We start from the raw sequence: 27,853 nt of genomic DNA, 5'->3' as shown, positions 1-27,853 counted from the left end.
AAAAAGCCCTTGAATCCAGGAAGCTCTTTTTATGTTTGTATAATCCGAGTTTGGATTTCAGAATGAACCCATCTGTGCACCCCATTCAGTCTGGTAATACTGAGAGAAGTTGCTCCAACTCTCCACTCTGAGGCTCTAATTATGCATATATTTAGTTATAACTGCAGGGCCAGCTCAAGTGTTTGGGCTTGAGTGTTTCTGGTTTGTTTGAGAATCTCCCCAAATGTGCACAGCAACAATTAAAATGAAAACCTGGTAAAACTCAAAGGATAAGGTTAGCAAAAGTCTGTATTTTTCTTTTTGCCAACACATCCTATGAAAAGGCCACAAACCAACAATTAATGTATCATGTGTATAACTACTGTCTGTGCATCCAAAGTCTGATGTGTATCTTATTCCTCTGTGCCATAGATCTCCATTGTTAAACTGGGTGGCATGTTCCTACATTACCATAAACACACTGTAGTTTAGTTTGAGTCAGTAAATAGAGCACCAAATATTTATTAATCCACAGCTGAAAATAGTCCCCACCACAGATGCTCTATTTACTCTTGTTTGGGTAGCATTTACTAAAATCTACAGTGTGCAGTTATATCAGGGAATTTTAAAAATGAAACAATACACCTGTGAGCCATTACGCCAGATTTATGTCTTAGAAATGAATGGGCTTGAGGCTAAGAGCCTCAGAGAGGGTAGAAAGGTTGTAAAGTATTGAAAGACAAACTAACACATGGTTGTTTTTTCTCAGTTTATGGGATTGGTTCACAATAGAAGGGATGTAGAAAAACACCAGCCTTATCCTTTTCATAGCCATCTTTTGTACCAGTTTGGTATAGTGTCATTATCGTGGAAACTGAATATAAAGGGTTCATTAAAGGGTTCTTTTAGTACTATAACAAATTTTGGAGGTGTGCCTTTAAATACTTAAATGATGAAAACCACATCAGTTCAGATTTTTGATTTGTCTGGGTGCCCCCTGGCGGCCACATTGCCCTGAGTAGTTACTTAGCTCACTATCGCATCAGGTCTGACATCTCGTGTGAGTCACGACATCTGCAGATATATTGAAAACTGCACCAGCTCTTTCACTGTAGGCCTGTTTGGATGACAGTGTCAGCTAAACACCTTAATTGCAAATGCAGTAATAGCTTCAACTGTTTTAGGTGATGATGAAGGATGTTCATTTGAGGGTGGCAGGTTACAGCTTCGACGCATGCTCTAATTAAAAGTGAGAGGTGTTAATCTTGCTAATCAAACCAGTTGTGCTGCATAAAATCAGTAAAATTTACATTATTTTTAGCTTTGTGGCAAGTTGTTAGCAGAGTCACAAATGAGGTCACAGGGGGATCACTGTCACCAGCAGCAAAGAGGCTCTGGACACAGTGGACTTAGTCAGAGTGCAAACGTGACCAACACAACATGAAATATTAATGCCTGACTGAGGATACAAAAATAGATGGCTCAGAAAAACTCTTAGGGGAAAAAAAGACAAAGAGAGCGGGTTTTTGTTTGCAGTGCTGCTGGAAGATACTCACTGGGAGTATTTCTACATGCTGCAGATGCATAAACGCTCTCATTTTACATAGTGTTATGATGGACCAAACCAAACTGTGTACAATATGTGCAAAAATGCTCTTATCATACAATTTGTTTTTACGTTAGTTTTCTTAACAAACAAGAGGAAAATGATCTGGTCATTTGGTAAGATATTTCACTTGTTTCCAGTATAGTTTCATGCAGTTTTGCATTATCATACGTCATTGTTCGTACACATTTTAACAAATACATTTACATTTATTTTACAAAATAAATAAATAGAATAGGTGGAATTATCTATAACCACTCTGACAGTTTGCTATAGTGTTTTCATTACACAAGAATCATTGTTGGCATTTCAGTTAAAGTTGATAAAATAGTTTTTTGATTCATGATGTAACCGTTACCTCTCAACATTTAAAATCACAATTATTCTCATTAACATGACTAACACAAAGATCACAATAGCAGCGCTCCATATGACAGGTTTTTAAAGCTTTCAGTTGATGTGAATTAGAGAATTTCTGGATGGTATTTGTTGTGAATTTGGTTGTCAGCCTGAATACTGCACTGATGCACTGCCAGCATCGCCATTGTGAAGGGAGAGAATCAGACCCAGAGTGCATTGAGGTGTGAGCCGTGAAGTAAGGCAGCTGTGCAAGAAATGCTGTGAAGCAGAAAGATGATGTGCTTTCCTGCAAAATGGCTCCCAGTCTCAGGAAGGACCCCTGAGTGTCTCCTCTCACAGAACACAAAACAGGGCTGGAATCCAAATTGTGACACCTCAGGTGTCTGAGTTAAGTTAATCCTGCTTAGTAAGTCACAGTCAGTATCTTGTGGTGTGACCAGATTCTATTCTACATACTAAATTTACAAGGTCAGTACTATATAATCTTTAGACAGTAAGATATTGCTTAAACAGAGAGAAAGGTAAATATTCTTCTCAAGATTTAATACTTATTTTTCTTTCTACTACTGTCCACAATTAATTTTAATTCTTTGCAGCATTCAGTTCTTTGCAAAGCCTGCATTCTCTTTGTGCAGTAAATGGTGGGACAATAGTATAATTCCAACATAAATTCAAAATTCAGGCATTTTTAGTATTTTAGTATGAATAGTATACTAATCTAGTCCCTTTTCCAGTGTACACACAGTCACATCCATCCTCAAAACCAGTTTAGAGTTAGTATGTAATATTGGACTGGGACACAGCTTTAGATCATTGGTGGGAAGTACATTGTGGAACAGTGTGAATTTGTTGACTTAGTTTGTGATTTAAGCTCGATAATTGCTTCTGCTTCTGATGTGTTATGGTCAGATAAGTTAATGACTTCAGTTCGTTGTAGCCGCAGTATCTGCTGCCAGTAAAAATGACAGATGGTTGGATAGTTTGGCAGTTTCCTAGTGCAGCTTTGCAAGTATACATGCTGTTACACTTTTAATGAGCTCTTCATATTTTATTAGGAGGCTTTGGACTTTGCTTTCTTTGATGGTCATGGTTGTTTGTGAAATGTCACGTTTCCAGATGTGTAATGTTAATTTACAATATGGTGAAGAAGAAACAGCAATTGAACCATTTATTTCTTATAGCTGATTGATGCAGTTTGCTGATAATTGATGCATCAAATGAATACTACTCTATATTTTAACAAATATAAATGATTTCAGCATTATTCATAAGTAGTCATCTCTGATGTTCTTTGCAAGCCCCTCTGTTAAAGATCCCAATTTGAAGCAGAAAAGTGGAGATTTGTTGGAATGCTTTACTGCCCTCCATTTTCAACTGTTTATAATATTTTTCTGTGTCTGCATATTTTCTCTGTGCACATTACTCATCAGAATAAAAAAAGGAACTATGAAAACCTCGACCAACTGTCCTATGACAACAAGCGAGGACCTAAGGTATATTTGCATGGTCAATGCACGCCGCCCACCAACTTTCCAAACGTAGCAACTAGAAACCAGCCCAAACCAGTCACCAGCCGACCCAGAAATGTCCCTCTCTTGGTAGCACGTGTTTTCTTTAATTTTTACTTTGAGACATTTCCCTATGATTTAAATGAAGAATGATTTTGTTATGAAAAATCTATAATTTTCGGTCATTACAGAAAAAAAAGAAATCAGTGAACAGCGCCCCCGCTTTTATCATTTTCATTTTCTCCTTCAATAAAGGAATGCATGTACTCAGAACACACACACTCACACACAAAAAGAGTTTGCAAGTTCATTCCTTTGTGGAGAACCGGTAGTGTGGGACAAAACCGTTTCCCAGATGCTACTTCCTCCTGTTCTGTAGCACTTCCCTAGTTTTCAGCAGTTTTTTTGTTGGGGGAAAACGTCCCCCTCACCCCCCTTCACCCGTTTTTAGTTACTGGTTGCATTGACCTTCTTCTTCCCCCTACCTAACACATGCACGTCCTTCTTTGGAGCCTTGATAACCCTCAGTTTGCATGCAGACAAATGCAAAAGTTTTTTTCCCTTCAAGCTTTTTTTTTTTATTTTTTTATTTTTTTAGTTCAGCCGGTTCCCCTGGATCGCTTTCCTTTTTATCTCTGTCTCCCGTTCTCAAACAAAATCGGCCAAGCTCAAACCAAGCAGGTAATGAGGCAGCATGGTGTCTGAGGTAGGGAAAAGTAGCTGGCTTGACCTTTCTTATGCCCCGATCACAGGCAGAGAAAGTCCTCCAGTTCAGCCAGGAGACTAACTTAACTGCCCTGCTGCTGGAGGCGAAAGAGCTGGAGGCCCGAGTCATCATTCTGTCCGCCAGGTGAGATTTTCACAGACAGATAGATTTAATGTACTGTAAAGTAGTGATTACATTTTGAACAGCAAGTATCTGCCAGACCCAATTACAGTGAAATTGTACATAATATGTGTGTACATATATATGTATGACAATAGGGCCTCGAGAACAATGACAATAAAGGTGGACATTGAACATGGAATCACAAAAAAATTGTACACTTCCACTCAGTGTACTCTGATATGAAAAACTCTTTGTCTGTTTCCAACATGGTAAATTCCAGTGAGGAAGACGCTGCTGCAGTGTACAAGGCTGCCCGCTTCCTCAACATGACAGGCTCGGGCTACGTGTGGCTGGTGGGCGAGCGGGAGATGTCGGGTAAAGCCCTGAGCGAGGCGCCAGACGGTACGTTCATCCAGCAGAGATCAGTGGGAATATACACGAGTTAACCCCAGCTTTAGTCAGAGGCCGATCATAACACATACAGGATTAGAGAGATTATCTGTTGAACGATGGATACATTACATGATTAACTGTAACGGTTTGTTGTGTGTTGAGCATTTAAATGTTGAAGCATTCTGTGCTTAAAGGTTTAAATGTGGTGTGTGTCCACACTCAGTTTTTAGTTTAAATGTGTATGTCTTGGATTATTCAAAGGTAAAATCATTGTGCTTTCCTGCCATATTAATACCTTGGTTTCTAATGAATTATGAAGGATGAGTTTTGCAACAGATAACTGATAGAATGGTAAGCTACAACAGCCTTTCTTCTCTCTGTCCCTGGGTTTTATTTTGCACATGTTTCACAATATTTTAACACTTTTTGGTCACAAATGTTGAGCGTCTTTCCCCCAGGCACTCTAACACAACCAACCCCAGAGCGTTTTTTTTTTCCTGTCCGTGTTCTGTCTCATTCACCTCCACTGCAGCTTCTCCCCAGAGTCTACAAGACTGATGGACCTGGTTGCAATCAGAAAACTTAGCTGAAGTTGGATTTTAGGTCTGTTTAGGTCTGGTGGTATTTTTGTTTTGTCCTAACACAGATAATGCTTTGCCTGTGCTAACTGCTCAAGCCTTAGCTGATAGGACCACAAAAAAGAGATCCAACTTCAAGGGACTCTTTACACATGCTGTGAAAAGGTCATCAGTGGCAACATCAGAAAAGTGATCCATTTATTTTTGTGGCCTTGTCTTATAAATAATAAGATGTGGATATTTTCTGAGTTATCCTCCAATAGGCTAACAGGCAACGAAGATGGATCATGAAACTGATGTCTGACCTTTATTCAGGATGTCTAAAACGGAGGCCCTATAAGTTTTTTTTCCACTTTTGTGCATTGCAAAAGGATCCAGGGAGGCCATAGTTTGCTCAGGTCATTGACTGTATTTTGTTGTTGGCCTGGTCTGGTCTCAGGTCTGATCGGCCTCCAGCTCATCAACGGGAAGAATGAGTCAGCCCATATCAATGACGCAGTGGCTGTGGTGGCTCAGTCCATCCAGGAGCTCTTTGAGAAGGAAAACATTACCGAACCCCCAAGGGGATGTGTGGGGAACACCAACATTTGGAAGACGGGGCCCCTTTTTAAACGGTGAGATTGAATAGAGACCTAATGTAATGCTTTAGTTCTTTTTTTTAAACTGATTTTTAAAGTTCATGGTTTATTGAGGGAGATTTTTTGCCAAAACATTTCTTTTTCTAAATATGAGAACAGAGGAAAAAGAAAGAACTTAAACTTCATAAGGTCTGACTTCATTAACCGTATGCATCAAATCCAGATGTGTCTCAGTTCATGAAAAACTGATTTAAAATTTGTGAATTAGGTTTGCTCAGTTTCTGATTGGCTGAGCGCTGGATCGAGGGGCTTGTAGTGAATGATGCACAGTTCAGTGCACTGTTGCATACCTAATAGATGACACACGATATCCATGCATGAACACATGTGCATTCATTCACACATATAATCGTTTTATTTACTTGCCACAGGGTGTTGATGTCATCTAAATACCCAGAGGGCCTCACAGGTCGTGTGGAGTTCAACGACGACGGCGACAGGAAGTACGCCCACTACAGTATACTCAACTACCAGAAGACTCGACTCATTCAAGTTGGCATATACAATGGAACACAGGTAAACTGAGAGACGAGGCAACTCTGGCCTATTTGATGCAACTGTGAACAAATTTTGTAGGCAAAGTTCACGGCCCATGAGTAGGTTGTACTGTACCTACTCTATGAACATGGTCATCCATTTTCTCTTATTCATACTGGACATGCAGACCCAGTTTTCTATCTATAGTACAATGCACTTAATGTAGGGCAACTCCACAATCCCCAGTCTGTGCAAGAAAAAAAACACTCTGCAGTTCACCCAAAGCTGCCACCATGGAGCAGCAGTCTGTTGTAGTGAAGGAGGGGGATTTCAAATATTTATTTTTGCTTTTATTGCTATAATGAATTGGAACATAAAATATAAATAAAATTTACAGCAGATGGATTCCAGTAAGGCAAGAGAGAGGAGCGATGGAGAGAAGCTAACCAGGTTGGAAAGTGTTACACTGCTCCCTCTGGTTGAACGTTTCATGTTTGGTCAGAGGTTTGAAGACATTTGAAATAACAGGTTGATTTTGCTAAGATAACCTGCTAGAGCATCATGTAATCTTTGGTCAGTGCTTTGCTCTGATCCATACATTAATTTATGCTGAAGGATCGTAGATTTGTTCCCTCTTAACTGTCTTCAAATCTAGACGGGAGGTTGGAGATACACGTATCTGGCAATGCAACCTATAGTATTTCATTATCCCCAGGTTTAAAATACAGATAAAAAGAAAATATTCAACATTATTAATGACCATTTTATGAAAAATAATAAGCTTTCATACAGATTTATCCGTGGTTTCTTTTATTTCTTTACAATATGAAAATCAAAATGCAGATGGAGCGGCTATACACAGTGGCTATGAACAGTCAGGTCTGCAAGGATTAGCACTTCAGTTTCCTGATGATAGGTGTGATAATAATAAGTTCCTGAAACCCTCAGGTATGATACATAAGTCAGAGGTCAATGTAATAAATAAAAGAACCGCTGAGCTGTGGTTATATAAAGCTGACTCATTAGTGATGCTCACCCACAGTGTTGGAGCCTCATCAGCAGCATGCCTTCTGTCAGCACTCACCTATAATACTTTATATGCGTGTGGCATGCCTGCAGGTGGTAATGAACAATCAGCGGAAGATCATCTGGCCCGGAGGAGAGACTGAGAAACCGCAGGGCTTCCAGATGTCCACTCGATTAAAGGTAGGGTGCCTTCACTTTGCTGCTGCAATGTGACATTCATGTCTGCGCAGATCGAGTACGGACCTGAGCTGATATACTCATGTTGGACAGTGTGTTAACATTTGTTTCTCAGAGGGGAGTGAAGTTAATCTGTGTTCATAAAGGCAACAGTGATATATTTGCTATGACTTTTATCTCTTCCAATCTCTCATGGGCCTGCAGAGAACCTCTCATCTGTATCCTTGTCAGTTATTTTTACATTCATCTGTTTGTCCCTGTGTGTCCATGTGTATCTGAGACTTTGTACATGGGTATTTGTGAATCTGCTGGGATTTTTCCAAGTATTTTTTCCCTCTCCCCGCAGAGCGCTCTGATATCCCTTGGGATCGATGTGATCCAGCTCTAACTATGTGATAAACAGCTCTCTGTCCCATCTGTTGTAGATAGTGACGATACACCAGGAGCCATTTGTGTATGTGAAACCCACTCTGCCGGATGGAACGTGCAAGGAGGAAATGACATTAAATGGAGTCTTAATTAAAAAGGTTATCTGCACTGGGCCCAATGAGACCATCCCAGGTAACACATCAGGGACGTTTATATTATCACTGTGCTTTTACTGCACTCGCCAAACACCCACTGGAGATGCATACATATATATGCAGTAGGTATCTATATATGTATGCATGTAGCTGAGTGTGCCATTCAGAATGTGTGTTTGCTGGGAAGCCGGGACATGCTTAATCTGTGTGCTGTGTGTAGTGTGACTGTGTGTGGTCGTCTGCAGTGCACCGTGTCACGCATTTTGTTCGTCTACGTGCGCCGCCATTGGATTAAAAAACAAAAATCTAACACATTTCCTCCAGAATGATTGTAACTTGCAACCATTGCTGGTTTTGTTTACAGGTCGCCCAATTGTACCCCAGTGTTGTTATGGATTCTGTATTGATCTCCTGATCAAGCTGGCTATGACGATGAACTTTACCTATGAAGTGCATCTGGTGGCTGATGGGAAATTTGGGACTCAGGAGAGGGTCAGTTTCACATTAACAACCATGTTTGCCATATTTTTGCATGAGGCACACATTGCATGCAATATGTCACATTCAATACTATTTTTAATCATTTTTATTTTACTCCAGTAACAGTTTTGATCTCACTAACGATTCAGAGGTGAGGTGATAAGCAGTGATAGAGCAGAGGTCCATGGATAGCAAATGTCCAGTGGGTGAATTTGCCTATCGTCACAGATGTAATGCTAGTTTTTGAATGTCTCTGCTAAAGGATTAGGCGAGCAGCACTCACCATGGCAGAGAGCTGTGGTCAGTTTGGAAGTGATAATTAGTTTTATTGTGAAAGGAACATGATATTGTATAAAAACCAACTTGAAAATTCTCTATTTCGTGACAAAGCCCTGGCCAAAATGGCAGCATGACTGTGTTAACACAGCCCAATATAGAATCAGCATTCACAGAAGACAAGAACGGAAACGAGGAGGAACAGGACATGATGAGCTTAAAAAACCTGCATGGTTCTCTGTGGAAACATTAATCTCTGACCCAGAAAAAAGCCTGTTTTGTAGGCAAATCATGAACTGAAAATTCTACACTTTTGGTGTTCTACAGTGCATGATCTTATAAAATACAGAAAATAGCACTCTCTCTGTTACATAAGACAGAGACACTTTCAGGGATGTGGGACGTGCCTAGCCCCACTAGGCTTAACCCAAATCCTTAAATCTTGGAAACATCCGGTGGTCTAGACGACAGCAGGTTCTCATGTTCACACCTTTTCTTTTGGGACTCCAGGTGAACAACAGTAACAAGAAAGAGTGGAATGGCATGATGGGAGAGCTCCTGGGGGGCCTGGCTGACATGATTGTAGCCCCGCTGACTATAAACAACGAACGAGCCCAGTATATCGAGTTCTCCAAACCCTTTAAATATCAAGGCCTCACCATCCTTGTTAAAAAGGTAAGTGGCCTGTTTGGTGTTTCTATCACACCAAACCACCATTGGGGAGTTACATGTATTGTCATGTTGTGTAATTATCCACTCACTAAGGCAATTTACATCTACCATATCACGAATTACAAATACAGACAAGTCACTTTATACCTTGTTTTCTACAGCACAAAGAAGCTGAGAAAGTATACTCGAAAAACAAAAACACAAACCTTGTAATTTTACCTTAAGTGGACAGTAGAGTTTGTTTCATATGTAATAGGTAATATAGTGAGCAATATCAGCAGTAAATGATAACACAACAATGCATCCATACATATTATTTGCATGTATTTTTGTTATTAATGAGAAAAAATATATCTGAAATTCTACAACAGTACTGCAAAAATTTAACAGGAGATAAACTTTGAAAGAGACTAGTAACCAACTATGATGTGTGTTTTCAGGAAATTCCTCGCAGTACACTGGACTCGTTCATGCAGCCGTTCCAAAGCACACTGTGGCTGCTGGTGGGTCTATCGGTGCATGTGGTGGCGGTGATGCTTTACCTACTAGACCGGTTCAGGTACAAGGGGGACCTGTGTGTGTGTGTGTGTGGCCCTATGTATGTTGTTTATGTCTATTCATGACTGAATCAGTGTGCACGCAAATGTGTGTACATGCACTTCCCAAGCGCTGCAGATCTTCCCTCAGTGTCGACACGAAGGCAGACCGTGAGGAAGATTGGCTCCAACCATCCCACTGCTCTGTCCCTGTGTCACTGCCTTTGTCTGTTTTCTTTCTGTGGACTTTGTCTCCCTCTTGCTTTGCTTGCTCATGTTCAGTTCCCTTCCCTGCCTGGGGTTGCCAGGGTTTTCCCATTCTGCGGGTTTTCAGCGATTTCTCACTTTATCTCCTGCAACCTTCCCAATTTTTCCACTCTAGCCCGTTTGGAAGATTTAAAGTAAACAGTGAAGAAGAAGAAGAAGATGCCCTCACCTTATCATCTGCCATGTGGTTCTCCTGGGGAGTGTTGCTGAACTCTGGAATTGGAGAAGGTAAGATACTCCCAATAAGAAAAAGAAGAAAATCATCATTGAAAATCTGCCAATCATCACCTACTGAGCAGTAAATGTTCCCTTTTTTCCCCGGGACACTGTGATGTTGAGTACTTTGATCTTAACACAGTTTTCCAGTTGTAAAAAGACCAACATCAAGGCAGTTGTGACTCCAGGTGCTGCATGATTGTAGAGTTTTGTCTTTGAGGATGACAAATTAATTATTTTCAAATCACATTCTGTAATGACAGGCTTTGATGCAGTTTGTCTTTGCAGTTTATACCTGTTGCCTTTCCTTGTCTCATTTGTCTTTCAGTTTTTCCTTTTCATGTCTGATATTTTTAGTGGGTTGTATTTTTGGTAATTTCTTTGGTTCTAGGTTCTGTTGTAAAGTCTATGGAACTTATAGTAAGTGAATAGACAGGATTATAATTTACTGTAATATACTGGTTTGTAATCCTTTTTATTATTATCTGCAGTAGTAATAACAGAGGGAGCAGTGTTTGAGGTGGAGGTGTCCGGCTATCTACTCTACATTACTAATCTGAATTGAAATAGGAAATGACTGAGTTGAAAAGTTAAAAGTTAAACTCACCACGCAGGTGCGCCGCGTAGCTTCTCAGCGAGAATCCTCGGTATGGTGTGGGCTGGATTTGCCATGATCATTGTGGCTTCCTATACTGCCAATCTGGCTGCCTTCCTGGTGTTGGACCGGCCTGAGGAGCGCATCACCGGCATCAATGACCCAAGGGTATGTAAACTGTGGTGTTAAAACCACGTAACTACATTTTGTTTATATGAATTTAAAATATATAGATTATACATCAGTGGAAGCTAATGGTAGTTATAACTCAACTATCTTGTCCTTGTCTTTCTGTGCAGCTGAGAAACCCATCAGACAAGTTCATCTACGCCACGGTGAAGCAGAGCTCCGTGGACATCTACTTCCGGCGGCAGGTGGAGCTTAGCACCATGTACCGCCACATGGAGAAGCACAACTATGAGAGTGCCGCCGAGGCTATCCAGGCCGTGCGTGACAAGTGAGTCTCGGCCAGGCCGGGCCGACCAGAGCACGTGTCGGCCGGCTGCTCAACCAATCAGGCACGCAGATCAGGGCCAGTCTAGTCAGTTCAGGGGGGGGGACATGGACCTTCGGATCAGACGGAAGTGGCAGGACTTACTGTGGCATTCCCTCTGATCCAGGCCCATCGCCCAGTCGAGACAGACAGTCCAGGGACAGCAGCAGGTGTGGACGTGTCAACAGCACTGACACCAGTGTGAGGTTGAGCTAACATTGAGTCGAGGAGCACCCTTTTTCAGGTTGTACCCAGACGAACATCTTTGAGATGGGGGGAATCCAATGGGGGACGCGCCCTCACCCATCTGGCATTGGATTTCATTTGGGCCATAAGCAACGGTAGAGATTGCTGGTAAACGCTGAATGACACACACGATCTGGTGTGCGAGAGAGAGAGGGGTGGGAGCCGTAAATGTGTATGTAAATCATTGTACTGTTGCACCGTAACCCCCTCCTTCCCCTCCTCCTCCTCCCTCCTTCCTCCTCCTCCTCCTCCTCCTCCCTCCCCCTCCCCCACAGCAAGCTGCATGCTTTCATCTGGGACTCTGCGGTGCTGGAGTTTGAAGCCTCGCAGAAGTGCGACCTGGTGACCACGGGAGAGCTGTTTTTCCGTTCGGGCTTTGGCATAGGCATGCGCAAGGACAGCCCCTGGAAACAGAATGTGTCCCTGGCCATTCTCAGGTCTGTCCCAGCCGAAGCTGCATTACTCGTATGACTTTTTTTGTTTCTTATCAATATGATTTCATGGTCACGTATTGACCATTTATAGCCACCCAATACATTGCCTTATGTCACATCTTCTCTCTGTGTATCTCCCCTCTCCTGCCCTCTCTGTCTGTCTGTCAAGTTTACGTCTGTTTGTCACTGCACCTGTCCAGCTGTCTGTGTGTCATTTGTGTATCTGGGAGTAAGCGGCTCGAATATTCCGTCATTGCGGCGTGTATTAACTTTGTTACCTCTCTCCCCACCACCCCCAACCCCCTGCAGTTCTCATGAGAACGGCTTCATGGAAGACCTAGATAAAACCTGGGTGAGATACCAGGAGTGTGACTCAAGGAGCAATGCCCCAGCCACACTCACCTTTGAAAACATGGCAGGTATGGTCCTTAAGGCGTAGAGAAAGCGTTAAAAAGTGATTGGACAAAAACTGCAGTGGTAAGGTACTGTAGCCCTTTTTTGTCCAATACCTTTACAAAAATCGTTGTTTTAGTGTCGGCGTGGGTGCTCTGTGGAAGTGTGCCGTACAGTATCTTGTGCTGTGGCTTTGTGCGGTTGTGGTTTTCTATTACTACTGTATTGTGTGGTTTGCAGCCACCATCGTCAGTAGGAGCTGGTTGAAAAAGGAGGGGCGACCACTGGGCATGACGGGCAGACCATGCATTCATGCTTAGTGGGAGCGGCGGAGTTATAGACCACCAGCTCACATGTCTCTGTCTCTGCTCTGTTTCTGCTCATCTGTCCCTCTCCAAAAGGGGTCTTCATGCTGGTGGCTGGAGGCATAGCAGCAGGGATCTTCCTCATCTTCATCGAAATCGCCTACAAGCGCCATAAAGACGCCCGCAGGAAGCAGATGCAGCTGGCCTTTGCGGCCGTCAATGTTTGGAGGAAGAACCTGCAGGTAGGAATGATCCCCTCTGCCCGCTGACACCCAGGGTGGAAGGGGCAAAAGTGGGGTTCAAGAGAGCCAGTAAAGACCCTCACGTGGGTTGATTTCTGCCTCTCACCCCCTCTAAAAGCTTTTCATTTTCATCGGTGAAGGTCAGACCGCCAGATCGCCGTACGAGAAACTGTGATCTCTAATATCTTCGTGTACTGTAAGCGGCCACCCTGTAGGTCCTAAGAGTCAAGAGAGGCCAACGGCGCCCGTGTCTCTTGTGTGTGCCTGCAGGAGAGTAAGGAGGCCTCTGGAAGTCAAGCGGTGGCTGGGACCCCGTCATTAGTATGTAACTAAATAGCAGGGTCATTTCCACCTCCATGTCACCTCTTGCTGTTAGAGTACCAATAAGATAATTAGCTTTGTGACCCTCTAACATGATGGATATCTGAATTAAATAATAATGTCACCTTCCATGTCCATGGCATGAACTAGTAGTTCTAGGCTGCTGCGGTGCTCATATGCTTCATAAGGTCAGATGACGTGGACATGGAAAGCTTAAGAAAACAAACAAATGTCCTGCCAGAAACATCTTAAAAACAACAATAACAATGATTATTGTGTTGTTGATGCACTTTGTTTGCATCATCACCCATTTCCTTCATTCTGGCGGCTATACTAACAGCAGCCAGGGGCTAACAATACAAATAGAGCATAAAGAGTAAAATCAATGCCCTGGCACAATTGCACAGCAGTGACTTTCCCAGTATTGTCAGCATAACTGCAAACTGTCATGCTACAGTGCACACAGTGTCTCCTTATCCACTGTAGTGTCCATAACGCAGACACCAAATAAGAGTGTAAAACTTGCATGTCGGAGGCTTCACGCAAAACAGTGGCTGCCTAAACAGGCATCGGTTTTAGGGGTCAGTTCTCCCAAATTTCAAAACTACATGTTTTTCCTCTTGTTCTTCTGGTATCTAGCCATGCAGATAGTTTTGGTTGTATGTGCTGGGAGTTTGACATTTCTACCTCTGTAACTTCTGCTTGTGATACCACAAGTAAATGTCAGTTTTCTTTTAAATTTGAGTGAACGGACCCTTTTAGCTACAATCAAGCGATACGGTCCTCCACTCAGCCGATGAAGAACATGATTTGCCCCTGTACTCCGAGTGCAATCAAATGTGGCTGTTAAGTACTGGAGCACCCCTCCTCCACCCATACACCCTCCTTCCCTGTGTTCTTTATGGTTTCACTCCCTGATTGGATAGCTTGGAGGTACAAGGGCTCAACATTTGATGGCCAATCACTCTGTGAGTCTGTGATGTGGCCCTGGCAGCTTGTCTGCTGCCTCTCTGTAAAGCTCAGAGTTTTGCCCTGCTGAATAGAGACAGCAGGGCTGGAGGAAGGTACAGTATAAAAATCACAAGTGCCTGTCAGCAAATCAGTGTCCTTCTGACAGTGTCCTCCATCAATCTGACTATTGTATGTTACTGTCGTATGTGTCCTCATATGGATGTACATTCTCTAGGTGCGTACAGCAGGCGAATGCATGCTGGGGTGGGTGCATAACTGAGAAAGGAGAGGGACACACTAAACTGCCTGTAGACCAGCGCGTTTTAGATCCATGTCAGTGATGATCACGTTGATTTCTCTGCACCGCTGAACAAAGATGGCTCATGCATGCTCATCTTGCTCATTGACTGTCACTGTGGGCCCTAGAGCTAAAAAAAGAGAGACACAAACAATCTTCACTGCTTTAACTATAACCGCTTTAATGGGGTCTCATGAAGGAGCACAGAGGGAGCCCACGGAGTCAAACTAATACAATCTGCTGTGTTCTGCGTGAATATTACTCAGGATATTATTCATACTGTTTGGGTGCACTGATTTGATTACTCACCGTGATCTAATTTTCACAAATTAAAAACGACAACTTGGTTATGTAGGACACAAACTCAACACGATGGAAAATCTTAAAATCTTTAAAGATCACAGTTTATGTGGCCGCCTCCTTCCTTAGTACAGCAAGCACAGAAACTTGGAGTCCCATTGTTAGCGTCATTTTGACTGCTTGCACATGTGTTTGTATGTAATTAATGTGCTTATACTGCCTCAGGTTGGTGTTTTATGCAAAAGCACTGTGCAGTACTGTGCACCCACATACCTCTCAACAAAAGGATGTGATCTCAGAGAACGTGCACTTCTGATTTAACAAAATCTGTTCACATAGTACAACCCTCATCCTCTGCAGGCTGACAGAATCTCTACACGCTGTTAATGCACAAAAGCCCTCAAAATATAAGTTAACTATCACACCATGGTGCATGCATTGTTGGCATTGCATGCCATAGACAGTCCAGCTTGAAGGAACTGTAGCCGCAGAGATGTAGAGGGGGTAGACCTCCTTAATTTTTAATATTTTTTTAAGAGAATTTAGCTGGTTTAATCCATATGATCTAAATTTATAATTGACATTATACAAAGTATTATATGTAGAGGATGTACTGTGTAGCTATGCTAACTGTACTGTTCTTTCGCTGTAGCAACCATCTGCTACCAGCAAAAAAAAAGGCAGACAAAGCGAGCGGACTATCTTGTGAACATGAAGGTGCATTTAGCAGCTAAAGAGAGTTGGTTGAGACCAAAAACAGAGCTGCAGAGAGTGAATATTGGAGACTCTACAGAAACAAAACTCCAAACAGATGCTAACATTGCTCTGCATCTGCTGTACAGTGTTTCTGCTATTTCCATAGCGTGCAGTCATGCTAACAAAGAGGTACACACAAAATTACAGTCTCAAAAAGTCATCTCTTACAGATATCATTCTAAAGGATCAGATTTTTAAAAACTCAACTTCTTCAGCTAGAATTCTTTCTTAAAAAAAATATTTGGAAATTAGTCTGACTCTGACGCAATAGCTTAACAGGAAAATACTTTGTGAGCATTTTAGCTCTCTCCTGTATCGGTGAATAAATTACCGAACCTTTATGTGACAGATACCACGGTTTGTAAGCTCTAAAGGTGTCACCCTTACAGATAGATGGAGCCAGTGATACTATAGATAATATATTTACTGATAAGCACTTTTCATGTCTGAAAAATGCTTATCAGTAAATAACTTTAGATATAATTTTGAGCACACATTGCAGGTAATTAGTCTAAATTTAACAGAAATTAACAGATATTAAATATATGAACTATACAGGCTTGAAATGTGTTCACGTACTTGTAATGCAACTTGCTCGTAATGCTACTAACTATAATGTATTCTATAAATTTACATCATATTTAAATCATTATGTTGTTGATTTGTCTTAGTGTATTACTGTTGTTGTTAGATGTTGTTGACCACTACATCACTGAGAGGCTACACGTCCGGCTTTTTGCTTTCCCTTTTAAAACAGACGTTATTCAGAAGTGCACTGTCTGAACAAGACTGAAACTGGTGTCAGTTTGAGATGAAAACAAAGTGTTGGAGACCGTGTTCCATGATGATGATGATGATGATAATGATGTATAATGATAATGATAATGCAGTGCAGCGGCTCGCTTGTTTCCAACACGAAACAGGCAGCTTCTGTACACTGTGCAAGTCCCATGCCACGCTTCATCTGATGGTCGAGCATGCCCTGCATGGCCGGGACTGTGCACACGCAGCACCTCATCAGGGCTCAGAGCGGCCAGACTGCAATCCTGCAGCCTCAGACGTGTAAGAAATGGGGGTGGGAGGGAGTCGGGATTAAAAGAAGACAACTGACGTCACTCGGGCATTGATTTTTCCTGAACCAAGCTGAAAACAGTTAGAGGCACTTGTTACACAGGCTGACTTTTACCATTTACTAACATGAGATGTCATCTTCCAACAGGAAAAACATTTTATTTACTATTACCTGCACTAAAACCGAGTGATGCTGTGCACCAATCACTCCTCTGCCAGCTTTCATCTATACTCCACACCAGCTAATGCCTGCTCTCCACCTGATACCATGCCATCAGGGGGTTGAGAGAAAACTGCTGGTTGGCGGGGTGATGGGTGGTACAAATAAAGAGCCTAGTCATGTGACCTGATGAAAAAGGATGTACTGCGAGGCCAGTGCTGGCCAGGATTGATTTGTCATGCTATTTGTTTTGTGTTTACTTATTCTATGTTTTCTCCCCTTTTTTCCTTCCCTCCATCCATAAAAACATTTTGGCATGTAGAAATTCACACCACACTGCCCTGCCCACCCAAAGGGCCTCCCCCCCGGCAACTACTCATTCATTCTCCATTTATACTTTACTAACATCCATCTTAGAGTGCTTTCTTTTTTTAGAAGTAGCCTTCATCTTCTCAGATCATTAAATCAAACATACAAAAATCGCAAATCTTTCCCTTTTTTTGCACTTTAACTTACAGTAGGAATATTGTTTTGCAGCAACAGTAGACAACCATTCTTTCTCAAACCTTTTTTTTTCTTGCACTACATCCCATTCTCCATCCCATTCCCTTGTGTGTGGGGTGAATTTCCATTATACCGCTTTCAGGTATAATGACTTTAAATGGGCTTTAATTACTGACTTATGTCGCTGTTGTTTTCCTTCTTTGATATGCTCTTAAGTGGCCTCTGATACTGTAGCTTCTCGACTTTTTATACCTGCCTGGCTTTGGATGTGGATGTTTGCTTTGCTAGTTTTTCTTTCTTTTTCCTTTCTTTTTTTAAAATATCCACCCTTTTTAGTTCCCTTGGCTTTTGCTTAAGGATCTACTTTAAAGTAATAACAATCAAGTGGATGGAAATTTATTTTATTTTTCTTTTCTCCCCCTATGCAGCCCTCTTCCTCTCTAGAGACTCAGGATGTAAGAATACCTTAATATGAGTTTTGTTTTTTGCACACAAACACGCAGTTATTGTGCTGAGAGTAGCTGTGGGGCACTCTGATGGTATGAGGGAGGGAGGGCACCAAATTGGCTCGTCATCTTCTCAGGATTATGATTAAAACTGCTTCTTTTTCTTTCTTTTTTTTCCTGACCTGTGTCAGAAACGAGTATCGAGTAGAATTAAGATATTTTGTACAGTCATATGTGGCATGTTTAGTTGATCCATCTTTAATTTAAGATTGCTTGTGTGATGAGATAAGGACCTTTCAACTGTAAAGTGTGTGTTCAGGCGATAGCGAGCGTACAGGCAGATGGTTAATGTAGTGTAATGTAGGTATCACACCCACTGACATCTTTACTAGTCATCACTCATTTCAATGCATTTCTAGGGGCCGAGTCAATGTGTCAGCACATTTCTAGAGGAATACTGTGCCATCTTGTACAGTCCCAGTGTTATAATGTTGCATAAAATGCAGATGCCCTCATATCAGCCTGAACAGACTATTTCCACTCTCACATCTAACAGGCTTTATCCCTTTCTTTCTCCCTCTTTGCGCATTTTACATTTCCAAGTGCTGTAGTCTTTCTCACAAGGACCCTCCCTCTATTTAGACCATATAAAATAAGGTAATTTATTGGGGTGGAGGGTGGTGGAGGTGTTGGTGGTGGGAAGAGAGAATGGGTGAGACTGAAACCACGGTTATCACCCCAGCCAGAGAACATGAATAATGTTTCTACATATATTTATTTTAGGATAGGAAAAGTGGTAGAGCAGAGCCCGACCCCAAAAAGAAAGCCTCTTTTAGGTCCATCAGTACCACCCTGGCCTCCAGCATCAAGAGACGTAGGTCCTCCAAAGACACGGTAAGGAGACGAAGAAGCAACATCTTCCCTTACTTATTCCTCCCTCTTTTTCCTTTTCTTCTCCTCCTCCTCTTCTGTCTCTACTTTCAGGCTCTTGCCTTTCTCTGTCCTCTCTGCCTACATCCCCATATCCGACCGCGAGAGAGTCCCATATTCCACTCACCCATTTCCACTCGACTCCGCGGCTTCTTGCCACGTGTCTGTCCGTTCACCATTGATCAGCCATCACCATTTAGCATCTGTAGCTCCTCTACAGGCCGGAGGGCATCAGTGCAGGAACTCAGGTCAGGCCAGGCCAGGAGCTGGGCTCTGAATTTTGGGCAGGGGGCGTCCCAAGTGTCCAGGGCTTTTCGAGGGGTTTTGATGGGATTAGTGGCTCTGGAGGAGGGGGGCGACAAAAGCAAGCAGTCTGCCAGTGGTGTTTTGTCTTGGGCTGCTCTTCCTCCGTGCCTCTGGTTTGGACGTGGATTCTGGCGATTGTGTCCTATTTGGTGACGTTGTGGTGTGTGTATCGTACATAAGCGTGTGTGTGTACATGTGTTTATATATTTGTGTTTGCGTCCTGTCTTTTTGACTGCTTGATCCTTTGTATATCCACCTTTCTTTGCACCAATCCCGCCCGCACTTCCTCCGTTTGGGTTTCAGCCGCTGTTGGTTTGCTTTTGGTTTGAAAAGCATGCGCTGGTGTTCTGTCATTTTTATTCCAAAATCCATTTCCAAGGTAGTCGTGATGGCCAGTCCTCCTGAGAAGAAAACTAATGTGTTGTCTTATTTATCAACATGTCTATTTCAGGATTACACTCATGGATTTCTATTAATCAAATTACTTTTTGCTTTGTCATATTTTATTTGTCATAATTCTTGTTTATTTTTCAGTGTCCTTGTGGTTTGACCTGTGCATGCCTCTTTCAGGGTATATTTTCAGGTGGTGACGACAGTCTTCTTTTATGTTTTAATGGGCTACAAACTCTGTGAAGCCTTAGACTCTCACTGTGTTACAAGGCAAGCGTAAATACAAACTATTCTTTTCTTTCCCCCAATTTGTGTTATACACCATCTCTATATCTTTGCTTGACTCCTTTGTCGCAGCACAATGAGAGTGTGAGGTTTTATCCATTCCTTCACAGTTCAGTTGAAAAGCCCTGTTCGTTGCGGTTGGGAGGTTGTGCTCCACAAGCTCGGAGTGCTCTGACAAACCAGTGACCTGCAGTCATTTGTACCCAGCTGCTTCGCCAGACATAGCTGGTTGCTGACCAAATCTGGCATGGGCCTCTAAAATAATTTAAAAAAAAAGAAAACAGCAATAATCTCTGGAGATAGCACAGACACCTTCAACGGAAAGGTTTTGTACTAACACTGTGTTTTGAATATGTTTCTCAGGGGAGATGTAGCCAATGGCAGCTAAGTTAACGGGTCAAAAAGTAATTTTTTGTCTGTTTTTATTTGATCTCCTGTCTTTCTCTCTTTCTCTTGTGTTAACTGTCTTTTTTTTTTTGATGGATGTTTTCGGCATTGAACCAAAGCATCTCTACTCTCCCCTGGAGGTTTCTCAATAGAATTGGTCTCGTTTGAAGAGAAGAAGAGTGGAATCGCCATTGTTAATATGTCTGAGGGTTCGGATGCTGGTTTGGGAGCCCTAGTGGAACAAAAATATGTATATGGCTCGACGTGGAAATAACGAGGATTTAGTGTAATCAAAAAAGATGCTCTAATTGAAAGATTTGCCATCTTCAGTCTTTGACCATTATTTTGATTTTATATAAATGTTCTTCTTTTATATTAATGGATATCAATGGACTTGAGTGTCAGTGTCCCTCACCCACATGCCACACTGCTCCTCTCTCCCTCTGCAAGCATGCCGATTACTGTAACTGTCATAGATGTAGCAACAGTAGAAGGCGTAGAAATAATTTCTTTAGTAGTGCCACATGTTAAGAAGACTCGCTGTAGTTGTTTTGAATAAGTAGCTTTACAAGCATTAACTGTGGTTGTGATGTCAGTGAAGTGTCTCTCTCTTGCTGGTCCACTTGACCCCAGTAGGGCGCGCTGTTAGCAGGCCCTCAAGGTACAAGACATGAGGAGACCCAAATGGGGGCTGTAAGCCATATAATGATGCAACTCGCGGGTCAAGGAGATGAGGGACATCCACTCTGACTCCAGTTTATTTATTATTAGAAAAATTAACACTTTACCACTCAGTCTGGATGTTGCCCCATCTGTCAGCATGTTAGTTGCATCATAACAGCTTCTGAAGCTCATATGCTTGAATGTATTGGCTCTGTCAGCTTAAAAACGAGAGGCACTTAAATCCTAAGATCTTGCCTAATTGAGAAAGACAAACAGCACGTATACTGTATGAGATGGGTACACTGAGGCAAGACTCTTCCCTGTTTTGGTTCTGCAATTCATTAATGTACAATATTAATTTATAATGCATTTAATGTGCCAACAAAAGATGTTTTCTTGCATATTGGGTCTTACAAAACAGGTTTTTCCAACATAGTGATGAGTCAGGATAATGATTGGCATGTTGGAAATCAGTTGGATTATAAAGAACAAATTGAAGATGAGTTTATTGCTCCACCCAATTTCACTGTGTTCCAAAATATGAAGCAATTCCACTAAAAAAAAAACAGCATGTTAAAAGCTCTATTTACAACATATTACATATTTGACTATATTTATAAAGAATGATTGTTTCACCATGTTTCTACATTTCTTGCTCATTAACAGAAAAAGCAACCTCAGCATTGTAAAAAATGTGGCTTACTGCTGTCAAACACACCAAAAAGTCAAAAGCAAAATCACAGTTGCCATAGAAACTAAGCACCTGCATGGAATCGGGATCATGTTTCCCCTCTCAGCACTGTAAACGCCTACAATTCAATGCACTCTGCTTTAAAAGAAGCACAGTGAAGCTGGGGACAGAACGTACGAGTCTGACACCAACAGCACTTTGAAATCGGCCTTAAAATTAATCCGTCTTCTCTGCCTGAGCTGCTAAAATTAGAGAAGCCGCCTGTCTGCATGCGTACAGATGACTGGGGGGAGATAAACGAGCTGTCCATTTTAACCATGGCAGGAAAATTATCACCCAGTCATCTTGTAAGGCTAAGAAGAAATGAAATAAAATAAATGATGCCTGATTCAAATTTGCTGTTGTCTAGACTTTCAGGACTTTACGTCTGCTCCCAACTAGCCCACCTCAGGCACAACCAAACTGCTTTACAAAAATCCAAACTTGAAGGAAAAGAACCAAACTCAGGTGTGCCTGAGAGGGGTTAGAGAACCCTCCTGCTTCTAAATTGCTGCAAAAATGAAGCACAGGTGTTCTTCAAATCAAAATTTGTTGTTTAGATAATTCTACTAACACTGCCAAAAAAAAAAAGCTTCCAAATGCAGCTTTTGACAAGAAATGACATCCTGTCATGTGTCTCCTTTTCTTCCCATTTCTCTTCACCTCTGCAGCAGTACCCACCCACTGACATCACGGGCCAACTCAACTTGTCTGACCCGTCTGTCAGCACTGTGGTGTAAAAAGGAGAGGAGGGAGACGCCGAGGTTTGCTCCCCAAGGAGAGAGGAAAGGAGACGAGAAAGGAAGGAATTGGGAGGAGAGGAAAGCGGAGGGGAGACACCCTTCTCGTTACCTTCACCCGCCGAAGTCGAAGCTTTCTTTTCACCGCCTGCCAAATGGAGTTTTTGAGGAGACCGCTTGCCGAAGAAGAAGAACAAGTGGATGAAAACACTGAACTAGCACCTTTTTTTTGAAGTCAGGATTACCTGGCGTTAGATGTTTGTAGGGTCCTTGAGCATGCACAGAAGAACCCATATGACTCATCTACATCTACAACCTTTTCCTTCTGTATATTATTAGCTAAACTTATTTAACCTTGTTTTTGTCCTTTTACTCACAGAAATTTACTTAATGTTTGATGTTTTACCAATTTCCTGACCAGCTGTATAGCAGTTAGCAAGCCAGGTTTAGTTTGGTTAAGTTTATGGATTAAACCAGTTCTGGTGCCAGTACTGTACTCTACATATCACTTCCAATTAGGGCCTAGTAACCATAGTAATATCTAGTATTTCTTAACAGCATATACTGCAATACAAGACGTACTGTAAGCTTCAATGGATATCAAATGTTTTTTAATAGGAACTACCTGTGTTTTTACCTACACTTTAAAGGTTTTTAGATAATGTTTCTTTTATTGGGAGGCACTAATAATGGCACTAACAATGAGGATGTGACTAATCTTGTCAACCACTGAAGATGATGGAAGCATGTGTGTGCTTGTGTATGAATAAGAGCTTTATGTATCTGAATGAAGATATTGATCAGTGTTATTTTGAAGGCTATATACCAGATTCTGTAGTTGTTTAAATTGTACCCCCACCCCCCTTTAATCTTGCACTAATCTCCCAAATGCATGTGTTCATATTTCTAGAAAGAACTCAGTTTCTTAAGGAAAATCTGTTAAGCTTTATTACTATTTATAGCAAGAGATAAGATGGTGAATATATGAAATTTCAGATTAATTTGCAGTCTGATGCAACAGTTAAGTAAGGCTGGTGTTTTTATGTCCAAACATGTAAAGCCATGTTGCGTTTGGGGATGCCCTCTCTCTCTCCCTAACTTCCTCTCTCCTGCCGCGGCAGTCTTTCTCATTTCCAGTCTCGAAGGGGTTGCATCAAAGGGCCAGGTTTTTCACCCAACCAGCACTCGGTCTTTCATGCAAAACTTCCTCCCTGCGTAGCCCACCGGAGAACTTTTACACGAAGGAACCTGAGTGAATTGAAAGCTTCGCTCAGCTTGCGAGCTTGTGTGCAGGTCTTGGTTAGATGCAAAAACAGGCCGTTTCCCGTTTTCTGGAGCTGAGAAACCACTGCTGTTTGTTTGAAAAGACTATCACTCCTTTCTAGTGTCTGGCACTGCATAGCACTTTATGCTGAGGGGTCTCCCAAACTGTTACAAAAAAAAAAAAAAAAAAAAATAAGACTTACCAGGAAACTAGAGCAGAACCACTATAACATCAGACATATTAACCTCTCCACTATGTTTTAATCCACAAATCTCCTTACTTTATTAGAAAATAGCATTTACAAAGTCTTTATAAGAGGATTGATGACACTTTTAAACAACTACACAAAGTGCTAAAACACTTTTTATTTTCTAAACTTGAACCGTAATTTTGCTTCTGATCATCTTCTCATTCTGGCCTATGCATGTTTATGTGTTATTACCAGTGCTTTGGTTTGTTTTTTGGATGCGTGTTGTTGCCATGTACAGTTTACTGAGCTGTGTGGAGCACTTAACGTTGAATGAAATGTAGATAGAATCTGGTTCAGCGTCGATGGGGTTGAGGGAGATTGTACTGTGCTTGTATTACGACTGCAACTGAGAATGTCCTATACTATAGTTACACACAACAGTTGTGATACACAGGCATGCATCAACACACACACACACACACACATATATGTATATATACACATGCACATACATGCACACACAAACACAAACAGGAATCGCCTGTTTTTCTTACCTTTTCCAGTAAAGACCTTGCATTGAATCATCTTGTTTATAGAACTGTAAATAAAATATACTTACATTGCCAAGTCTAACCAATTCTGTGATTTAATTATTACTGATATATATTATTTTCACAATCAATCAGTTAATTGTGTTGTCTATAAAATGTCTCCTGCCACAATTTCCAATGATATAAAACAGAATTTTTTAAAGGAATTATTAAAGAAAGCATTTGCTTTAATATAGCAACAAGAGATCCAAAAAGGGTGAAGACCAAAGTTTTGAGGTGAGATTTAAAAGGCCTTGTGATAATACAACTTGAAACAGATTGATTTCACCATAATGTCATTCTCTGTTGAGTACAGTACAGGACTAATGGAGAGACCGTGCTACCCATATGAGCGAGGACATGTATTTCGCAGCAAACTTCCCAGCTCCAGTGGCGGTCTGATGTTGGCGAAGGCGGACATTTTTCTCCAGTCTTATGTGCAGTGGTGCGGTGGATCAGCAGAGCATGATGGAGGTATGAACGATTTGTCACAAGAGGCTAAGAGTACTGTGGTTCATGTGGGCTGATCCAGTTACATAAAATAAGCCTACAAGTTACTGCCAGTCCAAACTCTGCTTTAGTAAGCCCTGTGGACATGAGGTATTTATCCTCCAACAGATTCGTTTGTGGTTAATATAGTTTAGGTTGTTGTTTTTCTAGTACTTCTAAAGGCAGCGCTAACGAACAGTCCCACAGAACATAAAAATGTGCCTGCTTCCTTGTTACATTTCCAACATTTATAGTCTTGGGTTCATTTTAAGACATTTGAGGAGTATGAAATAATATGTACAATTTTACGAATGGTCTTGCATCCCTTGTAGTCCAGCCAAATCATGCCTTAAGTCTTCCCTAATGTCACTGTCAGGATATTTTTGCCATAATCATCTTATTATTAATATTCTATTACTATACTAGTTTGTGTGTTTGAGATTTTTTAAATATACAACTATGAAACTCTCAGATCCCACATTTCTCTTCAGCTGTAAATACCTACAGTAATTTAGATTTATCATTTAGATTAAATGTGTACTTTTCTTAGTAAAATCTCAATCTACACGTGCTACACAATGCTAAATATAATACACACGGATTAAACGCATTCGTCTAAACTAAACTAGGCTGGATTGAAAGGGTTGGCAGTTTTCTAAACTACCACACTGAGCAGGTGCAGTAACTCATTTTTTACACTGTATGGGTGTTTCCTTACTGACCTTATCAACCCTTTATATAAAGCTGTAAGCACCAGTCTCCATCAAACAAGCTCAGATAAGCCGAGTGTTTATGGTCTGCCCAGCAGGAAGCAGCAGAGCCAAGGCAAGTGGACAGTAAACATTCAGTAGTGTGGCCACAGATATTTACCCTCAGAGGTTAATGGAGGCCAAACGAGGGTGAATAGTTGACTTACATGATTCAGGTGGACACAAACACAGCTCCAATGTAACAATAATGTTGATCTGTGTCTGGCAAATGTGTATGAAAGCAAATTTCTTCTAACATGGTAGCCATAGTAACAGCTGTTTGGTTGTCAGGGCTGTGTTTCTGTGAGATACTTACCTCCACCATGGAGGGTATGTTTTCACCCGTGTCTGTTTATTTGGCAGCAGTACACAAAAAATACTGAACAAGTCTGCACCAGACTAGTGAAGGGATTGATAAGGAAATAACCCACTAACTTTTGGTGTAGATCCAGTTAAAGGGGCAGATATGACAAATAAATAATTTATGTTTTCACACTACTTCCTTTTTCCTTTTCTCCACTTGATAGACGTGTCAGATGTTTGGCGTTGGTGGAGGTATGTACACTACAGAAGATTTGGAGTATCTTTCTCTTGGTGGTAAATAGTGCTTTAGAAACAAACACAAGGTTTTATAACAGTAGAAGTGAACATCATGTCCTTTGCAATGACTTAACCTGTTTTATTTAGTCCACCATTTTGGTCTAGACTAAAACATCTCAACTTGAATGGAATGCCATTAAATCATGTACAGACATTCATGGCTACCAGAGGATTCATCCATTTTACTTTTCACTGTGATTGCGTTAGCATTCTGACATTAGCATTTAGCTTGACCTTTTGTCACTGTGTCTTTGCAGGCTGCTGCTTTCTTAGGCTGTAGTTCTTTCTTTTTTATCTTGAGTATAGGAAACATTTCTTGGATGCTTCCTAGGTTTTTCCACCATAGGATCCTCCATACTCCAAGTTGCTGTTGCCTACTCTTTCTCTTGATGGTTGATTAAGAATGTATTGCTACCAGTGCACCATTCCAGGAATGATTTAAAACTGGTTTACTGTGAAATACAGATTTACCAGACATTCATTTATGCGTAAATGTCTAGCCCTCCAGCTTTGCTAATTACCACTGCTAATGTGGGTATTTCTTATAATTATAAAGCATGTCCTTTCCACAGAACAAATGTCCTTAAATAACATGAATAAAACTCCTCTAAATCTCTGAAAATGTTGTGCTGCATCTGTAGATAGAAATACAGGGTGCTGGACAGACATTATATCTTTAGGCTAATTCCAAACCTATATTTTCTAAGCAGCCCTCACATGTAAAGGTTACAAATATACCTCAGTGGAATACAGCACCAACACAGTCACTGTCACAGTCCATGGAATTTTTGATTAAATTACGGGTGTCACCATTAATCTAATCATGGCTGTCATTGTTAATTAATGACATTCCTTGTAGAGGCAGAGGTGGGTCACAGGATATTGTCAGGTGAGACATTTGTTCTGGTACATTGACCTTCTGTCCTGATCACAGCAGCCACTCTGTCACACTCTGTCACAGAGATTAATGTGACTCAGTGTTGGTTACAACCAGATTTCAAGCACTGGTCTGAATCCCCTAGCAAGAAGACGTCTGATTTACAGCCTGATTGAGTTGTTTTTTTCTCATTTACAACACATTTAACAGGATTTTTCCTCATCAACAATTTATACTTTACACTTAATATTTTAAATGCTCCCATTTTGACTAAATTATGCCTCAGTGAACAGTCAGTGGCATTTGAAATGGTTTGGTCAGAATCGGTCAAGACACAGTTGAGCCTGAAGCTGGACTTGCTAAATGTGGATCACCTTGAGGTCTATCTGCACATTGAATAAAACCCATGTTCCTGCCAATTTAATAATGTCTTTTATTAGTTTACAGCGACTATCTCTCTACAGGCCCATTTTTATTGCCAGCTGCTTGTTCACTGTATTTGTAAAAGGATATTGGAAAGCCAACAATGGAAAGACATGAAACATGTATATGTCTGTTGATTAACTCTGTGTTATTGGGTTAGAGGATTCAGTCACTGAACATGAA

At 41.3% G+C, this 27,853-nt stretch overlaps 1 protein-coding gene across 7 annotated transcripts in view; it reads left to right on the top strand.

Annotated features, from left to right (window-relative positions):
- grin1a (glutamate receptor, ionotropic, N-methyl D-aspartate 1a) overlaps positions 1-24,569 on the top strand; it is a 31,261-nt gene extending 6,692 nt beyond the window's left edge. The window contains exons 4-23 of one of the 7 annotated variants that reach the window (XM_018693073.2): positions 3,376-3,438; positions 4,206-4,303; positions 4,563-4,684; positions 5,693-5,867; positions 6,263-6,407; positions 7,488-7,574; positions 7,997-8,132; positions 8,460-8,587; positions 9,362-9,526; positions 9,964-10,082; positions 10,442-10,554; positions 11,157-11,305; positions 11,437-11,594; positions 12,152-12,313; positions 12,620-12,729; positions 13,105-13,250; positions 13,521-13,571; positions 18,040-18,066; positions 18,841-18,951; positions 22,420-24,569. In XM_018693073.2, coding sequence (XP_018548589.1) covers positions 3,376-3,438; positions 4,206-4,303; positions 4,563-4,684; positions 5,693-5,867; positions 6,263-6,407; positions 7,488-7,574; positions 7,997-8,132; positions 8,460-8,587; positions 9,362-9,526; positions 9,964-10,082; positions 10,442-10,554; positions 11,157-11,305; positions 11,437-11,594; positions 12,152-12,313; positions 12,620-12,729; positions 13,105-13,250; positions 13,521-13,571; positions 18,040-18,066; positions 18,841-18,951; positions 22,420-22,488 — 2,334 coding nt within the window. In that variant the 3' untranslated portion in view covers positions 22,489-24,569. The remainder of the gene's footprint in view (positions 1-3,375; positions 3,439-4,205; positions 4,304-4,562; positions 4,685-5,692; positions 5,868-6,262; positions 6,408-7,487; positions 7,575-7,996; positions 8,133-8,459; positions 8,588-9,361; positions 9,527-9,963; positions 10,083-10,441; positions 10,555-11,156; positions 11,306-11,436; positions 11,595-12,151; positions 12,314-12,619; positions 12,730-13,104; positions 13,251-13,520; positions 13,572-18,039; positions 18,067-18,840; positions 18,952-22,419) is intronic. The other 6 variants (XM_018693076.2, XM_051072785.1, XM_018693078.2 and 3 more) reach the window with 6 other exon arrangements.
- Positions 24,570-27,853: the final 3,284 nt, after the last annotated feature.

The sequence above is a fragment of the Lates calcarifer genome, linkage group LG9 (assembly GCF_001640805.2).
Source record: "Lates calcarifer isolate ASB-BC8 linkage group LG9, TLL_Latcal_v3, whole genome shotgun sequence".
In the NCBI taxonomy this organism is placed as follows: Eukaryota; Metazoa; Chordata; class Actinopteri; family Centropomidae; genus Lates; species Lates calcarifer.
Note: the sequence above shows the minus strand (reverse complement) of the source record. Positions and strands in the feature narration are given on the sequence as shown.